Below are 12,065 nucleotides of genomic sequence, written 5' to 3'. Positions count from 1 at the left end.
CTAACCGTATTTTAACTCTTGTTCACATCACAGCAACACTTTCTCCCCTTCAAAGTACTTGTTGCTCAAGACAGGAAACATGGACACAAAAACCAGCTAGGTTCCTTAGAATGGCATAGGCAGTGGCTGTAATGGTAGTACTGCAATTGGTCTTTATTTGTAATGACGTGTAATGTTCTATTCCCCCACTCTCCAATAACATCTGTTTGCTTGCAGTGGTCTCTTATCCTAACAAGTGAAAGTCTTATAAAATATATATTTTGTTAAAGGGGAATATAAACCCAGAAATATTTTTTTTTTTTTTTTTTTTTAAATCAGTGGTTTTAAAGTTATAAGCAAATGTAATTGCTACTAAAAGCTTTATCTGTCTGCAAGTTCTCTGCACTAATGATTCTATTTAAATGGTGCAGAAGCCAACAGATTAATAAACCTGTGAAGAAGTATTCATATATTTATATGTACAATATAGAGATGAGAAAATATGTATAAAATGCTTGGCTCCTGGAAACCATTTTTTTGTCAGAGTTGCCAGTGACATATATGAGCCGTAATATAGAGTGAGAAGGAGTAGGGGGCTTGCTCTCCTCATGGTGTAATAGACCCCTCCCCCCATACACACAGCATTAGCTACTGACAGATTCCCACTTAATTTCCTGTTGCTATAGAAACTGTATCCCTCCCGGCTGCCAGGGATTCTGCTGCTTCTCTGGCCTATATACATTGTTTGAATCAGATAACTTGCATTTTGGCTGCTACTACTTAGTCCTTCTGTCCCTGTGGTACCAAAAGCCACAATCTATGGCACTTCAGCAGTCAGAAGTGTTGTAGGCCCAGGAGCATATGTCTACAGGCTCTACCTACATTCTGAATTTATATCAGTTTAACTTCTTACTATTATTATTAAATATGAATTGGCTTATATGCAGTACTGTAAGCACAGATACAGCCACTCTATGCATGAGTCTTAGTTATATCCCTGGAGCATCATGCCAACATTTTTATCTTTATCTATATTATTAAACTCATTTAATGCAGTACACACAATATTTCAGCTTTTTAAGAGTACAGAATAAATACAAACAGTCAGTGATAACTGGAGGTTGGGGTATTATCAATGTATTTAACCCTTTAGGCACCACACTATTAGGTGCATGTGAGCTCGAATAGCTATAGCCTTTTTGAGGCTGAATACATTTTGGTTTTTATGTGAGTTGTCCCTAATATAAAGAGTGCCATTTACAGCCCTGTTATTCTGTTCACAACTATAGCAGTATCATGATACACGCCTGTGCTGCTAGAATGTTCTGGCTTCTTGCAATGGCATTATAATAAAAGTCTTCTGAGAGATAAGGAAGTTTTTATTAGCCTGCCGGAGGTGTAATGGCAGCTTCCGATTGTCAAATATACCAAATGAAAATGGGATTGCAGAGATTCCAAAACAGCACAGCCTTTGTTTTTGCAGCTATTGCTAAGTACAATTCCCAGTGTGCTCAAGTCCTGTAACAAAGGATAAATATCAGCCACCATACAGGGATCACAGAACTGAGTTAGACATGTTTTATTGGAGAAAAACCCCAAGGTGTACATTAGTGTAGTGGTTTAGATATGTCTGGCTCATTCGCATCTCTGCATCCTATGCAGAGAGCCGTGATGGTACATGATCAGTATGATGAGACAGTGAGTGAGATATAAAGCTCGGCTGACTTACTCTTTGACAAACATGTGCAGCTGCTGCCGTACAGACCTCTGGGCCTGATCAAACAGGATCTGAAAAACATATAAAAAGAAAATATTGTTTTATCCCTTATTAACAGGGACTTGCTTCAGTGTAACATCTGGGAACTTTCATCTGATAAGAGTAAATCCTGCTTACAACCCAGTGCTTACCACATTTAATTGTACATGATAAATAGCATGCCACTTATTTACTTTCCTAATATTTCACAACTATTAAAAACTTTCTTTGCCAGCTGCAATGTTGTACCCCTCTGTCCTATTCCAACCTTAAACTAGCCATGCGCAGGAAAATGGTAGGCCCACATGTTTGGTCTCTAACTTGGTGTTACTGGGCCTCACAGTAAATTCAATTTAGGGCCCCAAAACATTGGTAAGTTGACCAGTATACCAAGATATATTTCAAGTGCTCAGTAATTAAGGGCTTGCAGGGTCTGCTTCCTCTTTAGTTTCGCCTATGGCCAACACCTTCAACAGGTGAGTGTGGATTGTAAAAGCAAAAAAGAATTAACAGAGGGGCAAACATGTACTAGTTTAGTTGCCCAAAGCAACTAATCAGCAGATGAAAGCAAATGGACCATTTTATTTTTGGCCAACTGCATAGTTACATTGCACCATCAGTGTTGGTAAACTGACTTGAGTCTAAGTATGACTAAGCATAACTGCTTGGCCTGAAGGACTTTTTTGACAATTCACGGATCTGGTCATGTTACATGGTATTGAATCCCATGGCAATTAACAGACTTGTAAACATCATAAAGTGGCATACAGAGATATTTTAAGACTAGTTTCAGTCTTAGTTTTAGTCTTATTTTTTTTTACTATTTGTCTTTTTTCATAGATATATTTAAAGTGGTTTGTAAAAGAATCAAGAGTTCATATGCAGGATAAGCTGTGGTGACTTATTTGCTAGGCATATGGATGCCATCAACCAGAAAGAATATCTGCCCATGTGCTCTTGCCGCTAGCACACACCTATCTGGCCATAGACTTACCTGCCCTTTTTGAGGCAATTGAATTCACTAATGTTTTGGTTTGTCATAAAATAAACAAATGCAAGGGATTCTCTTTGTGTTATTACAGGTGACATTTCTGTACAGTCCTGTTGAATAGAGGTCATACAATTTGGCATGCAAGCACATATGAATGTATACCACGGCATGCTCTCAACATAAATAATGCTACCGTGTTAGGTCTAATTCACTCCACGCATTTCCAACTGCACTGCTCTGACACACTAGTCAATTTATAGCTTATTCCATGTAGGGTTTATAGAAATCCATTACGTAATATAGGATATACAAATCCCATCTTTCTGACAGAAGAGGATTTCCACATGAATTGCCTAGGGCAGCTGAAACAGGAATGGGAGTTCTTGTCAACTAACAAGAGAAAATATAAGAGGAAGAAACTGAATTCTTTTTAACAGTGTCTAATCGTTGTTGATTCCCACATATCCCAATAGGGATACAAGCAATGTCTAAAACATTAAGGGGCAGATTTAACAAAATTTAAGATTAGTGCTCATCACTGAAAACACCCATTTTATATTCGTTCTTATGGGATATCTGATAGCGTATTTATCAATGAGTGAAAATTAGTGTTTTTATGTATTAAATCTTCAAATTTTGCTAAATCTGCCCCAAGGGCATTTACTAACTTTTGGGGATTTTTTTCCATGAACCAAAATTAATTTTTTTCATGGAAAAAAAATAATTTCCATGATTTTTTAAGTGTAAAAACCACAAAAAGGTCATGTTGAAGTCAGTGGCAGCAATCCTAGGCAAATTGCAACAATCATAATTTATTTCGAGAATTTAGAGGTTTTCGGGGGTCTACAGAAATTCGTGGAAAAACGTAAAAACCACGAAAGATTTATGGCTTTTGTGTCCTTTTAGTTTTCGTTCCGCAGTTTAATTCATTCATGCTTTTTCCATTCCAATCTTTTACTAAATGACTAGACATTCATCGTTTTATTGGAAAGCAATTTATTTATGATTTCAAAAAAAATCTAAAACCATGAAAATCAGAATGTGGATAAATCTGCCCCATGTATTGCAAAACAATGTTTTGCAACACCCCTGTCAGCAGAAAAGGCAGCTCCTAATGAAATGCAGAAGCACAGAAAGATGCTGTGAGGAGATGCTTTGTGCCTGCATCTGGGTACCCCATAACTGTAAGGCTATTTACCAATGGTCTTTAATTTATCATTTATTTTTTATTATTTAAGGTTTTGTCCTGCATGTCTCTAGTTTGGTAATTAAGTTGCTATCAAGTTGTTATGGTCTCTGACTTCAAGCAGGCAGTGATGTGAAAAATGAATGCCAGAATAAAAGATGAATAGGAGAGTGTTTGAACAAAAGGATAAGTACTAAAAAATAAATCATAATAAAATCAGGTCTCCAGTTAGTGTGCTTTTGTGCTTTGTGTGTTTCAGTAGTAAGGTTCATATAGGGACAAAATCTAGAATTTCTGAGGTTTCTGTCTGCACCCATGGGACACCACAACCTCTCCCTTTTATGTCCCAAATATGCCCCAAATATGCCCCTTGTGCCAGCAACAAATTCTGGAGGGTTGAAAAATATAATGTGTCATATCGTTACTATATATTAAAGTGCAGTACAGGTATGGCCATAAACATACCAAATAATAGTATTTGGTATGTTTATGGCCATGTTTTTTTCAGATAAGGGGTCTTACTTTAATTTAAAGAATCAAGCATTAAATAAAATCCAACAGGATTGTGGTCATTGAACGTATGCTTAGTCACCATATAGTGCAAGGTACTGTTTTATTAATAGAAAGAGAATGAAAATAATATGGGGAATGGCATACTTGTATTTCAGAGCTTTTTAAATAATGGATTTCCAGATAACAGATCCCATACCAGTAAGTAAGTTAACCCATAGCTTGTGTGCATAGAACAGAGCCTTTGTTCTTAGTTAATATTACATCAGTGGTACAGTACATTAAGTACTGTAATCCTTTAATAATTCACAAAGAGTGCACCTCAGGAATAAAAAAGGAAAAATAAATATATTATGAATTATATACAAAGAAATATACAGTGCATCATGAAGTCTAGCAACCATTACAGTGCAAACTTTACATGTAACCTTAGCACCAATTTAACAATGAAAAGCTCTTGCTCAATTCAGTTAAAAGCATATAATACACAGTTATTTTTCTAAAATATGTGCTCTCTTAAGCCCTACTTATTAACTCATTGCACACTCTTTGCACTGCCGGTGTTAGACTGTAGAGGGGATTAGCTGCACATGTATTCAACAACATGTACATAGTGTAGTAGACACACAATGTGTCTGTACACACTTGCACAGCCATATCAATAATGGCTATATAATCACATACGTTTTTCAAGGTCACGCAAATCTTTCAAGCAAAAAAATTCCACTACAATATACCTCGAACAGCAAGATGGCCATGTCGACTGAAGCCAAAATATATCATACTGCCAGCACCAAAAAGCAGAAGTAAATGAAGTGTCCCCAGCTCTAATACGGATTCTCACAAATGAAATGTGTAAGGCTAAAGAACCAGAGTTTATCTTTCCTACTTAGCTATTCTACTTACTGCCATGCAGTAAAGCCACTAAACAAGTGTATCTTTGCCCAGTATGGCCACCTACGTAGTGGGTCAAATAAGGCTTATCTGATCATTCCGGCCATCAAATGCTAATGAGCTTAAAGGGGTGGTTCAGCTTTAAGTTAATTTTTAGTCTGTTATAGAATGGCCAGTTATTGGCCATTTTTGAATCATTTGCTCTTCTCTTCTGACTCCAGCTTTCAAAAGAGGGTCACTGACCCCTGCAGCCAATTAACTATTACTCTTTGAGGCTACAATTTAATTGTTATTGTTACTTTGTATTATGTATCTTTCTATTCAAACCCACTACTATTCATATTCCAGTTTCTCTAGCCAGGTTGCTGCGTGTACACTAGCAACCATATTACTGCTAAACCTCCAACTGGAGATTTGCTGAATATAAAACAAAATAATTCAAAACATGAAGACCAATTGCAAATTGTTTCAGAATAGCACTCTCTACAACACACAAAATGTTACTTTAAAGGTGAACAACACCTTTAAGACACCCATGTCCTTAATACATGCCATATGGCAGGCTCTGTACAGGGTTCCCATGCACCCTACGCCCATCAGTGTTACCCTAACTACTATTAGGGATAGAAAGGTCTACATGCCACCCCCTACATCCGATCTGGTCTCCTACTGTTGAGCCTGACTCTGTCGCCCTCTGGTGAGCCTTTTGAGTCACTACACACAGTGGTGGATATAATAATTTGGTTAACACACAATAAGGTGATTGATTTAGTTATTTGAACAAAGTTTCAAAACGTTATCACACTATCAGTTGTTTTGATTCACTTTATACATGCGCTTCCTTCACACTTTTCTGGATACATGCCACCCCCAGCCTGCCTATCATGAATACAGCAAAAATAAGGGAAAAAACCATGGTGGTTTGATCCAGCTTTTTACACTTTGTACCCAGCCCTACACATTATAAATAAGTCCTCCTGTGTCTACGGTTTCTCAAACAACCTTATTGATATTTAAATATTGCCATATCTGATACTTATTGGACAGGCAAGCGTTTTGATCCCAAATGTACCAGCAGACTGCCCCCAATGCCTACCCACATATAGCTACATTAATAAGGTCTGTTTATGGATGTGAGTGATGATTTATGGGGAATTTCACCCTCAACTTAACTTTTAGTTTGATGCAGACAGTGATATTCTGAGACAGTTTGTATTTAGTCTATATTTTTTTAAGGTTTTTAATACTTTAGCTTTTTGTTTAGCAATTTCAGCAGCTGGTCTGGTTGCTAGGGTCCAATATAACCTAGCAACCAGGCAGTGGCTTAAATAAGACACTAAATTACAAATGGTAGGGGGACTGAATAGAAACATAAGTAAAAGAAGCAGCAATAACAATAACATTTGTAGCCTCACAGAGCAATAGTGAATGACCCCCCATTTGAGAGCTGGAAAGTGAAAGAAGAAGGCAAATAATTCAAAAACCATAAATATTGAAATAAAAGTGTAAATCAAGACCAATCAAACATTTACTAAGAAGATACCATTATAACATACTAAAAGTTAACTTAAATGTAATCCACCCCTTTAATCCTGACTTATTGTCATATATGGCCCTCCTGTGTACTATGCATGAATTGTAACATGACTTGCAACCATTGGGCTCGCAATTTACACTACCCCACCCTTTAACCCTGTAAGTGTTTGCTGACAGGGACTTTAATCTTATTTGTAATTAAAGGATGAAATTACAAATTACAAATCCACTACTTTAGTAAATCATAATGACAAAGCAGACATTGAGTCAAAATTGACAGGATCAATCAAAGCCATTGCACTGATGTTAAATTACATCTATGCAATGGTGGGTCCCCCCCACCTTTCAACTGGTTAAATGCTTACTTTCATTTGAGCGCAGCTAATTGCAATGAGCCAGCAGGGACTATAGGAATCATGTCAGGTTGCCTATGCCACCTGCTAGGAGAGATAAGGGGTTGCAGTACCATTTTGTATGTCACACACAACTGAATTCTGCTTCATTGAAATCTCTTTGGAAAGTGTTCCAGATGTGACCGTCAATGGCAAGATGAGCAACCACCAAGACACAATTGCATTTCACAGCAAAGTTGCAGCCACTTAGATCTGCCTGGGGGAGTGTTGGTGACTGGCTAGTTGTGATTACTTTCTTTAGGGGATATTGCTATGTGGTTACCAGAGATGCTTGTATGGGGCGGCTCACATAAAAATGCATTAGCAGGTTACTCTACTCAGAAGGCACATGAGCAAAAATCACAGGAAAAATGTAGCCTGGGTCAGAAGGTGATGGAAAAAGAGGATGGTAATGTGTCTGTGAAGGTTTTCAATTATCCAGGTCACAGTGTATCTGTAGTAGTCAAATCAAATGGACTTGCTGTGTTTTGAAGATGTTTCACCAATCATCCGAATGACAGAATTGAGAAAGTCTACCTTACAGATAATATAACAAATATATTCCCCAAAAAGGCTTGAAACTGACTGCTAATTAGAAAACATAAGCTGAAAGAGACATCAGGGTCCAGATAAAATAAAAAGCTGCAAATTTTGTGTCTGGTGGCTAAGAATACTTGAATAATGTATATGGTGCATAGTTTTCCCAGGATAAGAAGTAATATGGTGAGTCTGAGACTGAACCATACACTAGAACCATATATGAGTGACATAGCCAAACCTAGAAACCATCAGCTGTGGGGGAGCACTGAGAATTGTAGTTCTTTAGGTTGGATAGTCTTACTCTATATAAAATAGAAAAGCATAAGTAAAATAAAAGCAGAGAAATGGCTTCACATCCTCTGTGAAGCACAGAAATAGGGTACTTTAAAAACGGGAAATTACTCGACACCACCTTGGCTGTCTCACTCTCGCACACAAGCATTTCCATACACGTGCCCATGCATATGTTCTGCCAGACAACAGGGCATATATTATGCAAACAAAGGAGGAGGCCAGATTTGTCAGATGCTCTGGATTTTGAGGGATCTGTTTTGAATCATTTCAGATGCAGCCTTGCTAAAAGCAGTCTAATTATACAATTAGTTAGAGCCAGACATGCCTATTAAAGTGGTGAATGCAGAAAAATACAAAAGGATGTGTATCATAAATACAGGGATTCAGGAAGTTGAATTATTCCTTAATGGAAAAATACACTGCTGGCTCTCACATCCAGAGAAAAGAAGAGAAGGAGAGAGAGAGAGCCTGAGTGTCCAGACTTCACCGATAAAGTTATTGAATAACTTTATACATGTTATTGAATAACTATATACATGTTAGACTACCACAGAAAATGAATCTTTACAGCATTATACTAAGAGAAAACTGGTAGTGTTGCACTACCAATTTCAGAAGCCAGATAGGATGCACCCAGAATGTTTGTATGCTTTTGCTCTGGAACATGATTGGGTCGAATGTTGGATGATTTTCCACACCATTAAAGAAAAAGAAACACTTGCAATGAAGATAACAACATGCAAGTGGGCAATGAGGACTATAAGTGGAAAGACTATAAGTGGAAAGGCAGAACAAGAAAACATTTAATAACTTGGTCATGTGTGTTTGGCACCAATATAAGGAGCCAAGTATACAACTGGTACCTGCAGCACATGAGCCACTGTCTTGCAGAGAAGAATTGATATTACAGTATGTTCTACTCTCATGGATCACTACCACATTAAACTAAAATGAATACAAAATAAGCATGTATGATAACAAGGGGTTGTTTTTCTCAAAAAGAAAGAAAAACCCCCAAGGCCAGAAGATACAGAAGTGAGATATGCAAGTTACGAAAACATAGATGCACACATAGCACACACCCTGATCCAATGAGTCATTTGCTGACGCTTCCACTTGATTATCCAGTGATCATCACGTTAGGGCTAATAGCATCACAAGAATGCTATCAATTTAAGGATCAGTGTCTGAAAGACATGTTTGGATCTCAGGTGTAGCAATAAACTGACTTTTTTGGCTTATTTTTAGCATGCCTAAACAAGCTCACATACAGGAAGAGTTGGGCAAAAGAATTCCCTAGGCAGGATTTAACAAAAGGTAGACATGCAATAAATATTTAGAAATAACAAAGGTATAAACTGGAGGCCAGTGGGCCCCCGAAGAGATTTTTATGGCTTTGAGATTGCCCATTTGCTACATAGACTTCTTTGATAATAATTTCTATATCTGGCCCCAGGTATTTAATACATGTAATTTTAAAAGCACTGTGTGGATAAAGTTAACCCATACTGCTTTATAGCATATTGTTTCAGAGTCTGGCAAGTGCCTGAAGGTCAATTTGGGCAAGAAAAATGTTTATTTGCTGTACTGAATACTTCTGAAGTTTGGGTGGTAGTGTCTTCACATCAACCTTGTTAGAAGCAAAGCAAGTCTGACCAGAAATGTCAAGGGATTAGTACCAAATTACCAGAATTCAATGTGACATTTTGTCTTAGAAATCATCTCTAATTACAACACTAAGGCTTCTGCCTAGCAGGCCCACAAGTATTTCTGTCTTGCTGATCACCTTGCTATCTCTGTGTATGGTGTCTAAGCTGCAGTCTTCTGATGGGAGGGGGGAGTGAATTCTTATGGGAGGGGGAAGCAGGAGAAGGGAGAGAGGAGAGAGCAGAGCAGACTCTGGCTCCCGGAATGAAGTATTCTTCTAAGAGAGGAAGTCAGATACCAAAGTACATGTGTACACAAAAGAAGACAAGACATCCTGTGTTTCTTTTAATAGAGGACTCTTGTTTTCTGTGAGTTCTTATGCCTATATTTACATAGACCTTTCTGATAAAGCTTACTTAGTTTTAACTTTATAAAACATGTAGTTTTTACATATATACATTGTAATGCAGATTATGCAAATTAACATAATTGCCTAATCCCTGCCCAACAACATTTCCTGTATGTTAGAACTAGTAGGGGTTAGCCATGTCCTACAGTCCACCGAGGCAACTGTCACAGTCGCAACCTTCTTTTTGGTCACCTTCATATGCCCCTTTTTTGTATATTCACCTGGACCCCTCTCCTTTCACACTACTGCCCCATTTATAAAGCACTAGGTGACCAGCCTTCTCTTCCCTCCTGCACACAGATCCACACAGAGGCTAAGTTCAAACACTTCTGGCTTTTCTTCAGTGCAGCAATGCAGACAATCGACCTTCCCATAGCAATTACCCAGTCAGCAGGAAACGTGAATTACAAAACACAAAAGCCACTATCATGATTGTGGACTCAGCTGGAGTAGTAATGCAGCTGCAGAATTTTGACAAGGCAAACTAAAGGACTGGCAGATCAATATAAATTGGCAATATTGTAGCTTTCAGCTCATCGGCCAGTTAAGTTTGCTAGCCTACATGCAATTCTGTTGCTATTAAGCAAGGCTTTAATTGTAAATGCAAAATTAGCACACTTCACCATTTTTCTAGCATCACCATTCCTTGCCCACTGCTAGGCGCAAACATAACATTTACTATTGCCTCAGATAATTCAAGTCACATCTGTGTCATTATAAGTTTCACATTGGAGGGAGAAAAGCCAACATGCCCACCAATTACTTGTGGTCTAGTAGGCCTTCAAAATACTGAGCACATGTGCAGGGCACAGAGAGAACCCTTTGCAACTGAGCAGGTTTTAAGTTACAGGGTTCACCTGTGGTTCATATAACAGCGATTTGCACCTTATTCAGATGCAACTATATTGAGTAATGCTGCCCCTAGATATAACAATAAATGAGGCCCATCTAGAAGTTCTCAGGTATGGTGGATTATTTCACCTACAGTAGCTGTCTCTTTAATATTTTTTGCATATTTGAAAACTTGTACTTACCACCTTGCCCCTGTGACTGATGCACCATTAAAGATGCAGTTGGCACAAGGGTGCACAGAACAGCTGCTCTACACCAGAGGTATTAGCGGTTTTGCTCCAATTAATGTGGGCAGTGGTTGGGTCTGACTTTTTTAAGTGACTCCTAAGCTGTACTTACCGTAGTTGCTAATGTCTTGTAAATTGCAGAATCTTAACAGTTATTGGGGAAAAATTACCTGAAGGCTTGGCTGTAGGTTTCACATACTTTTGCTAAATTGATTAGAAATTGACCCTAAACTTATTTTCACATCGTTAATAAATCAAGCATGTGCAATACTTCTGGCACTCAGGATATCAGAAGATACTCTGTTGCTTTTAGAGGGGTTGCCCTGTAAAGGAAGGAGATTTCAAACACCCCTTTGAAAAAGGAGCCTCAAAGAAGAATCAGACAGAATTCAGGAAAATATGCTAGTATTGCCCACCCCATGACCCACTACTGCTTATGTTTTAACAATGTATATTTTGCCACGATTTTTGCATGGGAGTATCTCTACCACCTACAATATTTTGCTTCACATTGCCTTTCCACCCAGTGGTTAACAAAAATCAAAAAACGCTTAAACACTTAACAGATTTACTGATGCACATCTCTTAACACAGGATTATGCCTGTCGGCTTTTCTCTAATCACAGAGCTCTTCAGCTAAACAACAACTCTTTTACTCCTCCAGCAATCCTAAACTCTTGTGAACCACCTGCCTAGTACACCACTGCTGGGTATTAACATCTCCCAGACAGATCTAAACTACAGGTGCTGGGCAAGCACCACCTGAATAGTTCCATCCCTCAGGTGTCCAGTCTCTTCGCACTTCCCCTCACTGTGGATAAAAGGAATTTTTGCCATAGGCCTGTTACTCAT

General features: G+C 38.2%; 1 protein-coding gene across 5 annotated transcripts in view; it reads right to left on the bottom strand.

Annotated features, from left to right (window-relative positions):
* The window catches only part of acap3 (ArfGAP with coiled-coil, ankyrin repeat and PH domains 3), a 134,239-nt gene that overhangs the window by 46,380 nt on the left and 75,794 nt on the right, over positions 1–12,065 (bottom strand). For all 5 annotated transcript variants that reach the window (XM_012965936.3, XM_031904777.1, XM_012965938.3 and 2 more), the window contains 1 exon segment: positions 1,709–1,767. In XM_012965936.3, coding sequence (XP_012821390.1) covers positions 1,709–1,767 — 59 coding nt within the window.

Source organism: Xenopus tropicalis, chromosome 7 (assembly GCF_000004195.4).
Source record: "Xenopus tropicalis strain Nigerian chromosome 7, UCB_Xtro_10.0, whole genome shotgun sequence".
Lineage (NCBI taxonomy): Eukaryota > Metazoa > Chordata > Amphibia > Anura > Pipidae > Xenopus > Xenopus tropicalis.
This window is presented reverse-complemented; position numbering and strand designations above follow the sequence as displayed.